This window comes from Ovis canadensis, chromosome 2 (assembly GCF_042477335.2).
Source record: "Ovis canadensis isolate MfBH-ARS-UI-01 breed Bighorn chromosome 2, ARS-UI_OviCan_v2, whole genome shotgun sequence".
Taxonomy (NCBI): Eukaryota; Metazoa; Chordata; class Mammalia; order Artiodactyla; family Bovidae; genus Ovis; species Ovis canadensis.
In genome coordinates this window covers 171,677,345-171,697,637 of record NC_091246.1, presented here as the reverse complement: position 1 = coordinate 171,697,637, position 20,293 = coordinate 171,677,345, and the positions used below count along the sequence as shown (strand labels likewise).

The 20,293-nt window shown below is 39.2% G+C and overlaps 1 protein-coding gene and 1 long non-coding RNA gene across 10 annotated transcripts in view; one reads left to right on the top strand and one right to left on the bottom strand.

The window, feature by feature from the left end:
* The window catches only part of ARHGAP15 (Rho GTPase activating protein 15), a 706,829-nt gene extending 704,799 nt beyond the window's left edge, over positions 1-2,030 (top strand). For all 7 annotated transcript variants that reach the window (XM_069577672.1, XM_069577677.1, XM_069577669.1 and 4 more), the window contains one exon: positions 638-2,030. In XM_069577672.1, coding sequence (XP_069433773.1) covers positions 638-809 — 172 coding nt within the window. In that variant the 3' untranslated portion in view covers positions 810-2,030. The remainder of the gene's footprint in view (positions 1-637) is intronic.
* The window catches only part of LOC138433986 (uncharacterized), a 73,010-nt gene extending 53,374 nt beyond the window's left edge, over positions 1-19,636 (bottom strand). For all 3 annotated transcript variants that reach the window (XR_011254562.1, XR_011254564.1, XR_011254563.1), the window contains exons 1-2: positions 19,051-19,636; positions 16,937-17,005 (exon numbers count right to left, since the gene is read on the bottom strand). This is a non-coding gene — a long non-coding RNA (uncharacterized lncRNA). The remainder of the gene's footprint in view (positions 1-16,936; positions 17,006-19,050) is intronic.
* Positions 19,637-20,293: the final 657 nt, after the last annotated feature.

Genomic DNA, 20,293 nt, shown 5'->3' with positions numbered 1-20,293 from the left:
TTCACAGTCCAACTCTCACATCCACACATGACCACTGGAAAAACCATAGTCTTGACTAGACGGACCTTAGTCAGCAAAGTAATGTCTCTGCTTTTGAATATGCTGTCTAGGTTGCTCATAACTTTTCTTCCAAGCAGTAAGCGTCTTTTAATTTCATGGCTGCAGTCACCATCTGCAGTATGCCTATATTCTATTTTTTGCATCTTTGGCTTCTTACATGGGCTATGCATGTCTCACCTGTTTCCTCCATTGACTCTAGCCACTTCAAAGATTGAATCTTGTTAACTGTCACAGTAATTGTTGTAATTTATTCATTCCACATTTATTGAGCACCCACAATGGCTAGGTACTATGAGGATAGAATCCTTCCCTGAAAGTCGTAAGTTCTATTTCCACACAATAAAGCATAAGGAGTAGACTAAATAACGTTATCGCAGGTGTTTTTCTGAAATCTAAAATTGTTTCTGCTTGTGTCGCATTCTCTGTTTTGCCAAAGCAATCCCTGCCCTTACTTTCCTTCTTCAAGTTGAAATTTAAGAAAGAAAAAGAATTCAAGAACGCAGAACTTTACAATTCAAAAACAGTCACAATTTTATTTAAACTCCAGTGGGTCTTTTTGCTTTCTCTCTCTCCATAGGATAGTGGCCAGAGCGTCCAAGAACCTCATGTCCACACACAGCTTAGGGATTGTGTTTGGACCCACCCTTCTGCGCGCGGAAAACGAGACGGGAAACATGGCGGTACACATGGTGTACCAGAACCAGATCGCCGAGCTCATGCTGAGCGCGTACGACCAGATCTTCAGCTGACTGACAGCCGAGACGAGCTACTGAGTGTGTTCACATCTGTCTCGATGCCTAATATTTTTACATTTCTGTAAACATATTTCTGAAATATTTTTTTCCTTTCAAGCGACAGATGCCTCATTTTGTGAAAACTTAATGATGATTTTGTGTTTAAGTTCCAAACATTTGAATAAAATAGTTGACAATATTTGCCTATATGTCTTCTGCATTAACCCCTTCACTGCTATGCCTTCCAGCGCTTCTAGGCATACATTATGGATGCTCTACGCTGTAAAATAGTATGCGGAGGACACAGCATATCCAAAAATAGCTTTAATGAGACTCTTGGGCATTGCACCCGTGCTTGTGTACGTGCAGATATGTGAGTGAGTGTGAATGTGACTGAGTACGGGTATGTGTCCACACAGGTGAACCTCTTCATTACCCTGGCTGCCTCAGGCCCTTGTGTACCCCTGGGTACACAAGCAGAACTAAAAGAGGGGGCAAGACACAAATGAGTAATTTTTAAACAGAACAAAAGAGATCAGGATTTCAACCAAAATACACATACCTCATCTTTCAAGAACACTTTTACAAGTGTAAATCTAGTCCAGCCATCCTTGGTGCTAGATGCTGAAATTTACAAATACATGTAGAATGGCAATTTTTCTGAAGACAAATGAACCTTTGCCATTTGATATGTTTTTTACATATACTATTTGCAGTCCCATAAACATACTGTCTTATAAACTAGAAGCAAAATTAGTGCCTTGCAATTTTAATCTTTATATTATACAGGAACTGCATGCCTGCTCATTTTTAATGTTAACATCCATTTTGAATCTTCATCAAACTGTATATCTTCCTTTTTTTCCCTGGCTATGTCATTTTATGTAGAATTTTTATTATGCTTCTGAGGTTGCTTTATTGGTGAATTATATTAAATCCATCTAGAAAGAACATTTTTTTTAAAAAAAGTTGTTTTTTTAATATGCCCCAAAGATTACTTGACTAGACTTAGATGGCTTTATCCATTTGATGGTTAGCTTCAGTTGTCATGGATAAACAAAAAGGTAACTGTCTAGAATATATCAAACATTGTTTTATTTTGAAAACTATGTTCTTGCTGAACACATCTCATACTGGTTTTGTGAAAGTATTCTGCTGATAAAAATGTAGACTTATGTTTGACAGCTTTTTAATCAAATTCAAATGGAATAAATAAAACTAATCCAGTGTGATAAAGAGTAAGTCTAGTTATTGATTTGTTCATAAAATGAAAAATAAAGCATGTAAATAAAATGCATGAAGCACGGACCCAAAAACACTTAGAGCAATAAGGAGCTCAGAGGCTTGGGCTGTCTACATGGGTGGAGTGTTCAGTGGAGGAGAGAAACTGCTCAATAGAAAGCCAGATGTTCACACAGCTCCCACATCCACGGCACCGCCTGAGGAAGGAGAGGCTTCTCTCGCCCCTGTTGAATGTCTTCCTTTTGGCAATGGCGCCAGTAAGTCGGTGTATGCCCAAAAACACAAGTGACCACAATAAATGCTGAAGTGTGGTTTCACTGAGTGGGATGTATACAAATACCGCAAAGCCAAAGAAAGTCGCACAAGACAATCCCATGATCTAAAGTCGCTGGTAACAGTGAGCTGACAGACTTGCCGGCTTCAAGCTCTTCTTTTATTCCACGTTGTGCTTATGTCTTTTGGGAAAACATGGAGACATGAAACGAGTCTGTGGCATTCAAATGCTCATTTCCATGGCATTCCATATTCTCAGTGAGGTCTCCTCCAAGACTGTCATTACTTCTTTAATTACTTTTGAAGCAGGAAGGACTAGGTTTAGTAGTCATAATGTTAAAATCTTATTCTTTCCTGTGTCCATATTTAAAGTAATTCTGGGAGCAAGAGCCAAAGAGAAGAGGCATTACCTGCTTGGCACAGGGACCCACAGCGCCTTGCCCCTGCCGCCTTCCAGATTTGCAATCTTCAAAAGCAGCAGCTTCTTGATTTCCAATCTGATGGGATTTAGCCTGATTTAAACCCCAGCTGTGTCCTGTGCCTGCTAAGGGCATTTAATCACAGACTAGGTTTGCTCTCTGGGAGAAGACCATTCCAAGGTGCTGAGCCAAAGTGCCCTTCTGACTTATACACACTAAAGGTATAAAAAGAGTTACACTGAAACGTCATTAGATCCCATAACATCTCAGAGACAGCACCGGTGTTCTATCAACTGTTCCAAGTTTAAAAGCCAAGATTGTAGGTATACTGGGTTGCCTCAATAAGCGGTTCAATTTTATAAAAACTGACCAACATTTTCCGTCATGAAGACCTTAAAAGATGGTGAGCATTTCTTAAGCACCTTATCTGAGCCAGGTGCAAGTTTAGACTCTACTGATCAAATACAAAGTATGGCAAATATTAATACACTCAGCAGTTTCACAGCCCAGTAAGGGAGACAGTTCAACACCAGATTAGGAACTCAGCCATCTTGGTATCCATGTTGCCCCAGGATTCAGCACCTCTACAGAGAGATGTTCAAAAAGTATATTTTCCAGTTGATTTGATCAAAAAGTATTTTTGAATGAATGAACAGAAGTTAGTACAGAGACATTAGGAAGTTCAGTAGTTGACAGAGAACCAAAATGCAAATTGTGCCTAGGGTAGTCAGGTGAAGCTTCACTAGGAAGATAACCCTTTCAGTTTAATCTTGATCAACTGAATAAAATTAATCCCTCCCCCAATGTAGATGACATACTAGCAAGCAGGGGTGGCATGAGGAGAGTGCTGAAAGACCTAACATCTCCAAGGAAAAGTGAGAAGCTCACGGTGATGCACATGCCTAAAAATTTTGGAGAACAGAACTGGAGTCAGACATAGGATAGAATGGGTATCCCCCATGGCTCAGTGGTAAAGAATCCACCTGAAGTGCTGGAGCCTCAGGAGATGCAGATTTGATCCCTGTCAGGAAGATCCCCTATAGGAGAAAATGGCAACCCATTCCAGTATTCTGCCTGGAGAATCCCATGGACAGAGGAGCCCTGTGGACTACAGTCCATAGACTCACAAAGAGTCGGACACGACTGAGCACACAGGCATAGGACATAATAAAATATTTAGATTTTATCCTGTAGGCAGCAGAGATCCAATGGAAGCTGTAAAATGGGAAACTTTGTTTCTTAGAGAATCTCTAAATTCATCAGTGGGCAGAAAAGAAACAAAGGACACTGGCGTCTCTCATGTTTGTGTTTATACGTTTATGTGTGTACACCTTTTAACATTTTCCAGAAATGCAAGAGATAATCTTGTATTCTCAGAAGCATTTATATATTATGATGAGCAAATATTTTAAAGAAATTATAACCTTAACATAACAGAACTCTAAACCAGGGTTCCTGGAAAATCAAGCTATTTAGTGTGTCCCACTGCAGCACCTTACCCACCCAGGATGCAAGAGCTTACAAAAAGCTTCTTGGAGATGGTATTTTTTTTCCATCCTATATGTTGAGTCTGACTTTACTTAGTATATGACATATGACAGGATCACCATGCCACAGCTAGTAATTGAAAACCATATGATAGTTCTCTCTATCCAATTAGAAAACAAAGGATCCAATTAAGAAAAATTAGAAAAGCTGTTAAAAGGGAACAATCACTTGCCAATGGTGCTGTCCTTACAGTTTAACACAGCTAGAAATTGACCTGTACTTCTCTTTTCCACATTTATTTTTTGTGAATTATAAGTTAATCACCCTGTCAATTCCTAATTAAAAGGCCCTGCAAAGATTTTCATCCAAAAGGACTGCCACTAACAGTTCTGGGTCAAATTGCTCTGTTGTCAAAGAGAGAAATGAAACCAAAACAATATCAACTCTCTCCTGGGAAATTCAAATCACAATACGAAAAAGCAATAACAACAGAAAAAGAAAACTTTCTTCAAATATAATAATCACATATTATTTCCTCAATTAAAATGTATCATCTTAAATTTAGATGAGTCTTTTTCTTAAACCAAGGCTGCTTACTAGGGCCAGCCAATAATGTAAGTAATTTGCAAAGAGTAGACTTAAGTTATTAGGAAGTAGTTAACACCAGAGGAGGGCTTCCCTGGTGACTTAGAGGGTAAAGAATCTGCCTGCAATGTAAGAGACGAGAGTTAAATCCCCGAATCGGGAAGATCCCCTGGAGAAGGAAATGCAACCAATTCCAGTATTCGTACCTGGGAAATCCCACGGACAGAGGAACCTGGCGGGCTACAATCCAAAGGGTCACAAAGATTCCGACACAGCTTAGTGACTAAAGAGTGACAACACCTGAGGAAAACTCAAGATGGACCCCTGGACAGAAGGGCTGACTTCTCAGCTCAAGCTGATGTTGCTTACGTGGGCACATGGACACCAGGCTACCAGACCTTCAGATCTTTCATGAAAAGCCAGAAACTTATGTGAAAATTGATTTTTAAGGGCACCTAACAAAACATACCTAGGCTGACTCAGCCCAGGGACTTCCACTTTTTTTCAACACAGTGTTGTTAAACCTTGTGATGTTGTAAAGCCAGCTCCCCAGAAAAAATGGTAGCATAAGAAGCAGTGGGGATATATAAATAAGCCAGAGCAATGGATTAGAGCAGAAAATGAGCAGGCTAAGAAATAAGCACTTAGGAAAACTTAGGAGAACTTTAGGTCCTGGGCAAATTATTTACTTCATTTGTGTCCAGATATTTCAATTTTTTTAAAAAAAATTTATTTCTTTATTTTATTCTTGGATATGCCGGGTCTTCGTTGCCTCATAGCTTTTTCTCTAGTTGCAGTGAGCAGGGGCTACTCTAGTTGTGGGGCATAGGCTTCTTATCGCAGTGGATTCTGTTGAGAGGCACAGCCTCTGGGGCACTGCTGAGCTCTGTAGCAGAGGCTCGGTCATTGTGGTGCACAGGCTTAGCTGCTCCTCTGCGTGTGGGGTCTTCCCAGATCAGGGGTCAAACCCATGTCTCCTGCCTTGGCAGGTGGATTCTTTGCCACTGAGCCACCAGGAAAGACCTCAGTTTCTGAACTTACAAATTAGAATTATACTTGCCTTATCTCGCTTCTTAAGACTGTCTAATGGAATTATGTGAAGAATATTAAAACAGGTAATACACCATGGAATTAGAAGGTGTCCCTCCTGGAGACAGATGATGTATTTCCAGCTTATTGAGTAACAATTAACAATATGATCTTCTGAAAAAGATGAGAAGAAAAGTTGGGACCAGACTCCAAAAAGCCTTGGATGGCATACACAAGAGGTTTTATATTAAGTCCATAGTCAATTTTGAGACCCTGAAAGTTTGTTTAGCAGCAAAGTGACTTTAGCAGAGCTATAAAGATTTTCCTGGCAACTTTATGAAGTAGACCTTGGAGCTGGAAGAAGTTATAGGCACCACTGACAGAAGATAATTGCCATAGTACTATGAACACAGATCTGAATTCAGACAGTAGCAAAAGCTATGGAAATCAACATTAAGGAGTATCATCCAATTGCGTTTCTGAGTTTCACCTACCACCTCTGAATTATGACTGCTCCGTACAAAGAGTCCTGGGACATAGGACTCTCATAGCAGGCCCCTTTCCACTGGAATTTTTCTGGGCCTGGGGTAGGGATGACACTGATATCCTGACAATGATTTGACATTTGAGAGTAATGTCTTAAGATATTTGGACCAACTTATACCCAAGTCAGAGGAACGTGCCTGTGCCCATCTTCTGCTTCCAGTATGGTCTCCAGATAATCATCAGGTGATTTCTATCTCATCTGCTCTGATTTCTCCCTCCCTTATCTCCAGGTGATACCGCCTCCCTGGTCACTCAGAGGACCACCAAGAGAAACTCATCCTGGAATGACTGATTTTTGATTAGCTAACATGTCTTGAGTGCTTGTTAAGGAAATGCACTGTATAAATATAGCTGTATTTTATCTTCATAACTCTACGGAAGGAGGTACAATTATTATTCCTGATTATACTTGAGAGAACTGAGGGGAAACATAACGAAGTTACCCAAATTCATGAAGTTAGTCTCAGGTTAGTATTTGAATCTAAATTAGTATGGCTTCAGGGGCCCCTGCCTTAATCACTATACCATAGGTTCACTCAGGGAAAAAAAATGATGAATGTAAAGAAATAAACACCCTAAATATTTACACCCTAGGTGTGTGTACCTGATAACTCCCCTGTTTAAACACCAGGTGAGAGTTTCACTTTCATACTAATTTCTATGAAAGAACAAGAGGGATATTATGTATTTCCCTTAAATACAGAGTACCTTTGTTGTTATGAGTAGATGGCTAAATCTCAATTTTGTTATTGCTATTATAACTTTAATATTCATGTATCATTTCATTTTCCTACATTGTACTGACCATGTCACTACATTATGGAGAGGAGGGCATGGAAGCCTCTTAGCCCACATTTTTGAAAGTACTTTGCATGGCTTCTACTCTACATCATATTATCCTGTGTTGGATTGTATTTGTCAATGTCCTGTTATCATCCATCATATCTAACTGCCTAATATTGTATTGAAATTAAATCTGACCCTTTAGGAGTCCTGTGCAACATTGAAAAAAAAAATGGGTCCTCGACAGTCTTCCTCTTAGATATAGTTGAAAAAGAGGCAGGCATCAAAACAAGCCACCGGAGAGCGATCCTGAATCATCCAAATGATGAGCATACAGTGAACATCTTGCACCAAAAAGATGACAATTTTCTGTAGCGGTGTTGTCAAAATGAAAATGTCTAGCTGTGTTGGTGAGAGACCTGGCAGGAAGATACACACACACACACACACACACACACGCACACGCACACACACACACATCCCTTGTAGACTCATCCAGCTGATTTTTACTATCTTATCCTTGAAATGAAGACTTCAGGGTCTATGAAATTCTTAAGCCATCAGCTGGATTCTACAGAAGGCTCCTCGCTGAATTAGGAGAGTGTTAGGAAAGCAGTGAGGGAGAAAGGTAACACTACGCCCAGAGCTGGTGCTCAATGTACACTCGTTGGATGAGTGAACTAAGACAAGCACCCAGAACATAAGCAACATTAAATACAACTATGATCCACCACTGTGTTTCTTATCAACTAGTCATCACAAGTTACATGTAGTCCCAACTCACCAGCGTCTGTACTGACTCCTAGTCCCACTTGTAAGGGACCATCAAACAGACATGCCTTCAGCTGCCTCTCTTGAAGTCTAAGTGCACAAGAAATACTTCTTTCCAAAAGCACAGCAGCAGAGGATCAATGCATTCGCTCACCTGACTCACGCAAGTCTACCGTGTATGCAAATTCTGTTTTGGCTCTGGAAAAGTCCTGTTTGGATCTGGAAAAGTCCAGGCATCCAGAATACCCAGCCCCATCTTCCACTCACCTCCTCTGCTCTGCCAAATATAGGGTTTATGTGTCAGATAAATGCTAGAGAGGACTGACTTTTCGACCCATGTATGAAAATCTCAAAAGCCAAGAAATCTGGCAAATACAAAGCATCGGCCTGAAAAATCCACACTTTCCTCTGGCACCATTTAAGCTGACAAGTTTATTTGAGACAGGCACACTCACATTTGAAGAGCAGGACTTGTGCTAACCATTCTCACATCACTAGCAAAGTGTGTTCTGAGTCCATATTGCACAGCATGCTTGAAGAAGTGTGGATTTTTCCACATCATTTGGTGACATTTTGCACAGTTTCATTTCTGCTCTGTATTGCTAGACCCTACCTTTTTTTCCCTCGCAAATATTCCACTAATGGGATTCCCTTCAGTATTCAGATTCTTTCCTCTGCTTCAGCATCTATTTGTACTGCGAGTGCACGAATCTGTCATGATGTGCCCCTCAGTCAAAGTCAAGCCTCCTTGATTGAAAGGAAAATGATAGAGGTGTGCCGGTGCTGAGGAGAGAGTCAGGGGACCGTGGGCCAGCCTATGAGGGGATGAAGAGATGCATTAGAATTCCAGGGAGAGGTCAATGAGGAAGACTCCAGGGAACCATGGTCTAGCTGGAGGTGCCCGTTCCTAACGGCTCTCCCCAAGTCCAGGTGAAAGGCAGCTTTTAAGTGGCAGGTGAAAGGCAGCTTTTAAGTGGGAGGGGGTGAAGAAGACAATTGAAACCAAAATTGTTTTGAGCTCACCATTTTTCTAGCCATCAGTTCTGAGGTCACAGTCACTAAAACTGGAAACTTAAAAATGACTTCAAAAAGGCAAATGCTAACTAGATTTCACAGTGGATTTCATTTTACTTGGCTTTACAGAAAGAATGCAGGTATTAAATAGACTGTTTCCTGTATACAATAAGGTTAATTAGTAGTGAGGGATGGAAAATCAGTGTAGACATAACTCTTTTCGACAGGTATCAAAAATAATCCCCTGATCCCTACAGACCCCAGCTGCATTGAAAGAGGAGCAATATAAAAGATTCTTCAAGCACAAAATTTGCAAACATTCTCCAGGTGTCCGCAGCACCCGCGCAATAGGCCCTGAGCCCCTGCGCATGGGCTGCTCCGCAAGCCCTTCCACTGCAGTAACTTAAAGGCGCAGCTACTCTCGCTGAATTTTGAGGCGCAGCATAAAGGCTCTGCTTACAAAGCGGCTGGGATCGCAGGCGGAGACAGGAGAACAAAAAGAAGAATATATTGTGGCCTGAATGGGACTTCCCTAAGCTCCTTATCAATAAGGTTAATAAGGGTCTATGCAATTTACTGATCACTAAGATGGAACAAGCCTCCTTGCGCTCCAAATCTCCACGTTGGCGCTGGCTTTTAATACTTTTCACAGCCAATCACATAAAAGCCCCTTTGCCCCGCACCCCAGAGAATAAACTCTGGTTCACCATCCTGGCCTGCATAAAATCGTTGGTCCGTTATTACACTTCTACCTGCCTAGTTAAGCAGATTAACAGTTATTTTCTAGAATTCGATCAATGAGGTTCTTTGTAATTGAAGCTGGAGTACTCAGATATGTCTTTTTTTTTAAAAATGCATTTCTGAAAAACGATTTCTTTTTTCTCTGGTTTAATTTTGTTATCCTCAATCGTATGCATGATACAAAAAAAAAAAAAAATCCAAACTTCTATCTCCTCTATGAAATACATGTCATATCAAAAAGGTGACAAGAGGGGGGAAAAGTAATTAGTGAGTTCACAGAGTTCAGTAGAAAAGTTAAAATGGAGTAACACATTACTTTTTATGTTAAGATTTCACAAGACAAATCTTGCCTGTGTTTTAATTGCATGTGACCCTGGCAGTCCTACTCTGAAATGAAGTGCCGTAAAATTAAAGATGACAGACGCTCAAAACAAGTCTTGTGATCTTGATTAGACTACAAAGACCACACTCTCTCTCTGCTGCAACTCAGATATCATGGACTGTTTTATTTGGGGAATTGCTTCTTTAATGCCTTCTTTGACTAGACATGTTTATTATTTAAAAAAATACTGAATATGGTGATATCTTGCATAACGAAATAATTCCCTAAAACAAAGTTATAAATGAAGAATGTTTAAATACCCCTAAAACCTAATTTTTATAAATACTTACACATAATTGTGTGTGTGTGTGTGTGTGTGTGTGTGTGTGTGTGTATGGATGTGGGTGAGTAGATGTAGATGTATATATTATATATCCATCTTTGATATGTGTATTACCTATTTTAACCTACAATTCTCTATTATAGCCTGAGAAGCAGAGCAGTTAATCTGTCATATTTCCTTATATGTTCCCAGGTCAATCAAATGTGTGGAACTATACATTATCCTATAAAAACCATTTCTGAGAAACTCTGTCAGATTTTAAACTTTCTGAGCATTGTCTAAGTAGAGGATCAGATCTGACCCACACCTGTATTTAAAAATGATCACCAGATCATTCAACCTAAATTATATAAGCCATAGAATAGATGCTTTTACACCTCGCTTCTTCCTAGTTCAACGAAAGCAGGAAATTTGGGGCAAGTCCTCCCAGCATTAGACTCTGTCAGTTCTGTATTTTCCCTCAGGCCAGCGCCAGTCCCGCTTTTGTCTCCAGTCCTCTGGGTCAGGGCTTCATCCTTACTATGAGGAGGTCGGATTAGTGTTCATCTCTAGGACTGCCTACCTTCTAAATCTCTATGATTCTCTTACTTTGTCCGATTTCAAGAACACTATTTTAAATTCATATGTTTTGTATTAGGAAACAAAAGGATTTATGCTGGTTATATGGGTGTTCTATCAACAGGGATATATAGATTCAGCCTAGAATCAAAGATTGGTTTCTAGAGTTCATTTTTTTATTGTGCATCTGTAATTCCAGAAAAGTCTCTATACACATTCTGCTTCCATTTCTTTAAATTTGAAATACATATTGCAATTTCTCTCCTACCTAACACCAGGGCTACTGTGAGAATGAAATATGATAACATATATTAAACACTCTTTTAAAAATATGTGAAACGAGGCTTCCTAATCAGTCGTGTTTTTAGTATAATTATTCAATCAGTGGTCTTCAGTGTACACAAAAGGCTTTTTCACATGAAATCTAAATAGTCCTTTAACCTATAATACTGTATTTTCAAGCAGCCTACATACTTGCCTTTAAAATGAAATCTGTGTCCCTGTAGAATTTCTCAAGACTAAGGTCGAAACCCATCAGGTGTGGGATATGTTGTATCTCTCACATGAGAGATTTAATTCACCAGAAGAAGGAGGGATTACAAACATTGGAAAGCATTTATTAGAATCCAGTTGAGCTTAGTGTTGAGAAGTTGAGCTCCACTCAGAGAACTGAGTTATACTCCCGGTCTCTCTCCAACCTGCCTCTGTCTCTGTGTTTATGTGTTTCTCTGCCTCTCTCTGTTTTTTTTCTATCTCTGTGCTGCTCCTCTGCCTCTCTCTATTCCTGCTCCTCACTCTCACACCCAGGGCAGGCATCTTAACCTAAAATTCATGGTTCCCGGGATCCCTGGGCTGCAACTGATACTTGAACTCTTAGAACTTTCAGCCTAGATTGTGTGCATTTCACTCCACTTAAAATCTGAAGTTTTCCGTATATTTTCAATGAAGTCTATGATTTGGATTTACTGTTCTAGATTTGCTTTCCAGCATAACAATACTATTATCTTACATCTGAATTAAACTACGAGTGGGTCAAGTCAGATCCTAAGGTCTACCAGGCTCTAAGTACTCTCCATGGATTCCTGTCTGATTGCCTGACAGGACAGGACAGGCTGGGCCAAGGAGTGAAATATAGATCCAACAAAATCAGTTAGTACACATTGAAAGATGATGATGCAATCCTTAGAGGATCTCCTATTGACAATTGATCAAACTAGTAAATAGAAGCACCTGTGAAATCAGGATACTTTGCCTGTTAATCAATGAATGATATTTAGGATTTTAAGATAAATCCAGTAGTAACACAAATAGTCCATTCTCACAATGCCCGCTTTTCAACTGTGCCAGACACATGCCCTATGCCTGCATGGTACTTCTACACATTAGCTGCCACAAACCAAAGGGAATGTCATTGCTTTTAATAGGATTACATAGAACCCAGTCACAAACAGGAAGACTAGCTTTAGTCAGAGTAACTGGCCAGTAATTTGGATGTTTAACTAAATGATTGGCTGCCAAATTGACAGGTCATCCACACTGAACTAGCCACTATTCCATGAATTTTCATGACCGGGATCACAATGGTTCATTTGCATGTGTGAAATTCTGCTGTGAAGCTGGCTTTTGAACTGGCTAGCTCAGCCAAAGATACGTTTCCCAGTGCCATGCATTAGTATCCTAGAAATACCATCACATGGGGGTAGCATAGATCTTCCCAAATCCTGCTATTAGACCACCGTCTACACCTACAACTGCTAATCAGCATAACAACTGGGAAGTAAAGAATACAGGGGGAAAGTGGATTATTGGAAAACTAAAATTAACACCAAAATGAGCATTTGGATGGGGAAAGAAGTTTTAGAGAAGCAGTAGAAGTTTGGGGTTTACCCAGGACAATTACTAAGAGCAACTTCCTACCCAGCGAGCATTCAGTGACTATTGAGGCATCATTATTATGGTTCTTAACAAGTAGCTGTTAACCACCTATTACAATACAATGGGACAGACAGGAAACCGATAAACAAAAGCCCCAGGAAATGAAAGTATTTCCCATAAAGGATTTATGATCAAGTTATGGGCTTCCCTTGTAGCTCAGCTGGTAAATAATCCACCTGCAATGCGGGAGATGTGGGTTCGATCCCTGGATTGGGAAGATTGCCTGGAGAAGGGAAAGGCTACCCACTCCAGTATTCTGGCCTGGAGAATTCCATGGACTGTAAAGTCCATGGGGTCGCAAAGGGTCAGACACGACTGAGCAACTTTCACTTTCACTATAGGTGAAAAAAACATGAGGCCAAAAATTAGAAATTATAGTAACCTACATTTATTACTGACTTACCATGGACCAGTTATCTGGCAACAAAATTGTGACATAGCAGTATTTTGATGAATATTTCAAAGATGAGGAAATATAATGTAGATATTATCATTGCCTAAGGGAGAAGAGCTAGGAAGTGGTTTTGAACTAGGTATGTCTACCTTTAGAACAAATATTCTTATTTCCTCCACATTAAAAATTTGGTTAAGAAGTCCAAAATATATTTACTGCCCTGGTGACTCAGATGGTAAAGAATCTGCTTGCAATGCGGGAGACTTGGGTTCAAATTCTTGGGTTGGGAAGATCCCCTGGAGAAGGAAATGGCAACCCACTCCAGTATTCTTTCCGGGAGAATTACCATGGACAGAGAAGCCTGATGGGCTACGGTCCACGTGGTCTCAAAGAACCAGAGATGACTGAGCAACTAACACTTTCACTTTCATAGTAGACAAACAGTATATCTACTAATATAAAACTGAATAACTAAGCAAAGGAACATTTATGTAATGAAGTATTTCGAAGATGTTTACAACCTATGGGGGGACTTCCCTGGTGGTCCAGTGGTGAAGGATTTGCCTTGCAGTGCAGAGGCTGCCGATTCAATCCCTGGTCAGGGGACTAAGATCCCACATGCCGTGGGGCAACTAAGACCTTACACTGCCAAATAATTAATTGATTAAAAATAAAATGTATGTGTTTAAATACTACTGACCAGAGAAATTCTGCTAACAGAAAAGATCAAGTTATGAAATCATAGGTACAGTGTGATACCATTGTTGTTATATATCCTGTAATGTGTATGTATACACACAGCAGAATATTAGCAATGCTTATCTTTGAGTTGTGAGATTATCAGTAATTAATTTTCTCCCATTGTGCCTGGCACATCCCCAAGTTTTTGCTTTGAGCATTTGTTACTTTCATAATTAGAAAAAGACCAAATACAATAAATATGTATAAGTGGTAACCTAAGACTCTATGTAGTAATTGGTACAAACAATAAGATGTGAGGACTTTCCAATGACATCATATTAGAAATCCGGGAGGCTCCAGGATGCCAATGGCTCTGGAAGGAAGGCAGGTGAGGAAAAATGTAGGCCTCAAGGCAAGGTTGTAACATAAGCAAAGACCCAAAGGCAGAAATTGTGAAGTTGCCTTTGGGGAATAAGACTACCGTTTGGCTACAATGGAGAATTCTAACAGAGGAGGGTTCAGAGCAACTAAAGACTTCACATCCTTTATGGATCTTGTCCTAAAAGGTGAAACTAAGTAAAGCTTGGATGCCTTTATGTGATAACATTTCTAGGACACAAAAGCATAGAGCACCAGACGTGTCCTTTGGCTTAGAAACCTGGTTAGCAAGCCAGCTTCACAGTGGAATTTCACACATGAGAAGATAGGTAAGGGCCAAATTGGGGAATCCCTGAAATGCCAAGCAAGCAAGTTGGACTTTATCCTGAAGGCAGTGGGGAAACTCTGAAGTTTGAAGCAGGGGGGTAATGAGAACAAAAACGTTTTTAGTAAAATTAATCTGACAGCACAGGCTAAGTGGATTGGAAGGGACACAATGACATGTCTCTTGCCATATGCTTCTTCAAGTTGATATATTTTTCCTGCGAGGATTCTTTCTCAGTTAGGATTATAAACTCTTTGAGAAGAAAACCCATGTCTTAGATTCCTTTGTATCTCTAGCATTCCTGAGGATAAAGGAGGCATTAAACAGTGGATAAATTTTCCAGCTTTGGCTTCAGAGTCCTCTATGGAACTCCCAGCTTCTGAAAGGAGTATCCTTGTCCTCTCTCAGCCTCAGTATGGTCTTGTAAAAATGGGGACAAGTAACACCCACTTTGTAGGACTGTGGTGAGGATGAAATGAGACAATGAGATTTTGTGTGCAAAGCCCTTGATCAGAAGTGTGCTCTCCTTGATAACTCTTGTTCTAGCTATCACTGTTATGCCTAAAAAAGTTACCAGGACAACTTTACGGATGAAGAAAATGATGTTGATGTTTGAGTACGACTCTCTGTCTTAGACACTGAGTGGAAGAGTGTGAGCCAAATATAACTTGAGAAGCCAATTATCCTATAGGCCAAGTTGGACACTAGAAAGATTTGAAGGGCAAAGACTGACCCAGTGAAATGGAGACATACAGAGGCCAACAGGATCTCTGTTTGTAAGCCAGAGTAAATCTGGAGCAAGTTAAAGAGAGATAGCTGGCTGGTCGGGGCTCATACTGTGCGGTGTGTGCTCACTCATGTCTGACTTTTTGCAACCCATGAACTGTAGCCTGCAGGGCTCCTCTGTCCATGGCATTTTCTAAGCAAGAGTACTGGAACGGGTTTCCATTTCCTACTCCAGGCGATCTTCCTGACACAGGGATTGAACCGACATTTCTTGCATCTCCTATATTGGCAGGTGGATTCTTTACCACTCTGCCACTTACTGTAATAATAAGTGACATCTGTGAGAAGCATGGGCTACCCACAAGAATAAACAATGATGTCTGGCAGCAGCTCATCCAGAGAAACCTTCCCATTTCTGCTAACTAATATTCACAGTGTAACCTTCCTTCACTGGAGGAGGGCATGGAAACCCACTCCAATATTCTTGCCTGGAGAATCCCATGGACAGAGGAGCCTGGCGGGCTACAGTCCATGGCGTCACAAAGAGGTGGACATGACTGAAGTGACTTAGCACAGCACCGCACACCCTTCCTTCACAGTGTCTCCTCCTTGCAGTTAGAACAGGCAGACACCTCCATGGCTGAGAAGAAAATGTCCTGAGCTTGTGGAGACATGACAGATTCTAGTTTTTGGACAGAAAGTGCACGTGATGACTCTGGGGCTGCTCATTCTGTTATAAGACAAGAAAGCCACCAGAGACGAGTGTGATTGTGCCAAAAAGATGCAAGAGCCAATCTGAAGAGATTCCCACTGACCTAAGATGGGATAACTTGGGCATCAAAATGTATAATAACTGCAATGGATTTAAAGATATCAAATATATTTTTTAATCAAGTAAAATAAGAAACAAAAATTCACTGCTCTCCAAAACAAGATATACCTAGAAAATAAAACAATATTCTGAAAATTGATGTATAAAGGAAGCAAATCAAGTATTCTGACTCTTATATGAGTAGTATTTCAGGATAACCAAATAGCTGATGAGAAAAAAAAAATTCACAGGTAAATTGTAGCTAAGAATGCAGAAGGAAAATTTTATACATATTCTGAAGTAGATAGAGAGTATAATAAAGCTCCAAGTAGTCATTGCCTAAATTTAAGTATCAACATTTTTGTAATCTTTTCTGCTACTTTTTTCCCTTGAGTATTTTAAAGCAAATCCCAGACAGCATCTCATTTCAACTGTAATATTTTTTTAATAAAAACAGATACCTGAAAAGCTACCGTTACACAATTACTATGTCCAGAAATTATGCTGAAAGTAAAACGAAACTATATCAGATAGAAGTGAGTTTTCATTAATTGTCTTACCTAACCATGAATCAATTCACAGAACACTTAAGTATAAAAGATAAATCAGTTTTTATGAGCAAGACTGGGGGAGGGATTACCATGACTGACCACTACTCTCAAATGGACTTGATACACAAAAAAACAATAGAAACAGCCAGAAATTATTCCAATATACCAAAATTGATAGGCTCTGGTGCATTTTAATTTACCTGACAATAGAGAAGAGCTTTACTTACCTTTCTATGTAAATCTGAGGCCTGATAATATCCATGCTATTCCCACCACGAAGTAACCATTGAGTATATCTATGAAGCAATAAAAAAGAAAGGCTACAGAAAAGATGTATATAATCCCCCAAATTTTCTGTCCTATGATCTAATCTCTCCTTTCCATTTAGATTATTTATTTAAGACTTCTGCAAGCAAATCCCTCCCCCAGGCAAACACAAAAATGACTTACAGAACTGCCATCTATATCCATGAAACTGACTTTTTGTTACCTTTTAAAATCTTCAAAATCCTAAGGAAGGCTTCTAAAAAGCCTGTGGTGTTACAATTACTGTTTCTATAGCTGTTATTCTGGCCTATATATACATACATACATACATACATACATACATATATATATATATACACACACACACACACACACACACACACACACATATATATATATATATGCTTTAAAGGCTGACATTCCAAGGAATTGAACAAAATGACATCTCAGCTATAAATGAAAGAAAACAGCAACCTATGTATGTTCATGTAAAGTGTTATTTTCCATTGATTCAATTTGATAATTTCTATACCTTAATTTTAAAAGATTTTTTCTCTTTCTTATCTTTTTCAGTTTCATGGTTACAACTTAAAAAGAAATCACACCCTTCTTGCCTGCCCTCATTATCTCTAACCTATGCTGTTTATCTGCTTTCATTACGAGAACCTCTATTTCCAATCAGCAGTGAAAGACAAAATACATTCTTCCAGAAAAAAAAGCATGGTCATGTATTTCTCAATGTCCTGATACGAGCCCAGCACAATGGTCTGAATAACAGAATTGTTAACACACAAACAGAAAAAGCAGCAATGCACCTGCTCTAAGACACATACAAAGGCCTTTTTTCTCTGTTTTTTTTTTTTTTTTAATGTCATTTTGCCTGAAACTCACATAGAGTTATCATGGAGGTGAAGGGAGGTAAATGAGACAACCCTTTTAAGTTAGGAAGTTTTGGATTGACATGTGTACACTTCTATATTTAAAATTGATAACCAACAAAGATCTACTCTATAGCACAGGGAACTCTGCTTGATGTTAGATAACAACCTAGTTGGAAAAAGAATTCTAAAAAGAATAGATACACGTATGTATAAAACGGAATCACTTTGCTATGTACCTGAAATTAACACAATATTGTTAATCAGCTCTACTCCAATATAAAATAAAAAGTTTTTAAAAATTAAATAAAATATGAGACTAGAATGAAAAATGAAAACGTGCTACTTGCAACAAAGAAGATATTGCCCATTTCACATTTATGGGTGCAATTGCCCCGATTTGCTTTTCTCACCAGGAAGCAATAAGGCTGATTCATCTTTAAGGGAACATTGGTGAGTGGGAACTGGTACTTATGTTGGGTACTGGAAAGTGGGCTCCAGCACCCCCAGATCAGCATGGAAAAATTAGTGGTGGGGTGTGTGAGTGAGATGAAGGAGAGAGTCCCACATGGGGGGTGGATGTCAAAACATGTCACTCACTCAAGAAATTTATAGGCAGAAACACTGCTCTAGCTACTTAGAATGACAAAACAAATCTTGTCTGTTTCACAAGGCTCAGCCTTGATTAGCTCAAATCCAAAATTTTATGAGTATAGTTCTTAATAGTACTCATTTATTCCTTCAAATTTCCCCCACTTTCATTTGATATCTTTTGCCAAACTCTCTTAAGACATACATATACACTCCCCCATGTACATGTATACACATATATCTGTATTACAGATACATAAATATACACATGTATAGGTGGTATGTGTACCTAAAATAAAAATTTGACTGTTTTTATCCTGTTTTTCATCCATGAAATTCCAGTTTGTAGCAGAGATGGTAGCTACTAAATAATATGACTCTCCATCTCATCTCTTAAAGATGAAGCTCAGGTCAGTTTAAATATGTCTTTCATGAAAGGGATAGATTATTGACCAAGTGCATGAATGAAAGGAAGGCAGCTTTTAAATTCAAAGCAAAACTTGAAAACTCTAGAAGTTAAAGAGGCATTTTTGGTAAAAAAAGAAATAGGTAAAGTTGTAAAAGAGAAAATCCCCAGTTTTGGGTCAGATAAATTTAACTCTGACCTCTGTCTCCATCGTCTGTTCTGCTGGCTGCATGTTCTGGCACAAGTCATCTCCAAATTTTAGTCTTCTCGCCTATAAACAGGAGTGATAATATCCACCTCAGTGAGTTGCTGTGAGCATTGATGAGATACTGTACAAAGAGTCCCTAACATGTAGTACGTCCTCAATAAACGACATTTGTTATTTTTGCCATTCTTATGTCAGGAGGAAAAGAGCCAACCCTGGAGGAACAGAGGAGAGATATTTGAGTCAGTGCGCAGATGTTTTCCGTCCTATTTTCACATTCCACACCACTTCAGTCTGACCCAAAAACACAGACGCCAGCCAGAAGGAAGCCCACCCAAGAATCATAAAGATAGATGCCAAACTGAATTAGTTAACCCCTGATTTAAATACAAGGACATTATATTTTATGAATCAGTTCCTTAAGTACCCCACAGACCACAGGTATAGAAAGCCCTTAACTAAGTTTATTTTTTAATGTTGAAAGTACATGAAATACAAAGAAAAATATAATAAACAAGCATCAACCCACCCAACTGCAGAATGTTAGCACTTTGTCAAATTTGCCTCAAACTTTTTAAATAAAAGGCATGAAACTTTGCAGATAACTGGAGTCTCTTTTGTTCCCTGCCGGATTCCCACTCCTTTCCCATCTCAGAAGTAGCAATAATGAATATGGAATGGCTCTGTCCTGAAAGTCAGTGTTTTCTGCTTTTACCAAGTAAGTTGCATATGTAAACAAGAGATGCCTTATGGAGTTTTACATTTTTATACACGGATACACTATGTAGTACTCTGAAACTTTTTAACTTTCATTTTGTTTTTAAGAGCTCGGCCTTCTGATTCATATAAATGTAGTTTACTTAGTCAAATGCTACACAGTCATTATTTTTTTTAACCAAGGCAATTCTCCTTGAAGAAGGAAAAATTAAACCCAATACTTTTTACCAGCGTTATCAAGATATATGTTTACCTTTTCAGAATTACTTTCTCTCTTGCAGGCATGTCTCCTTGTACTTGTGAATTGCTGATGATATTACTAATTATTCTTTCATTCAATCTATATTAATTGTGAACCTTGCACGGGAAAGGCACTATTTTAGGTGGTGAGAATACAGAAGAGATGAAATCAAACATGAATCTCACCCTCAAGTAGCTTGTTGTCTGATAGAAGAGATAGGCAACACACCATTATTCAAATAATAAGCAAAATAACCTCAGCTCATAATAAATTCTCTCA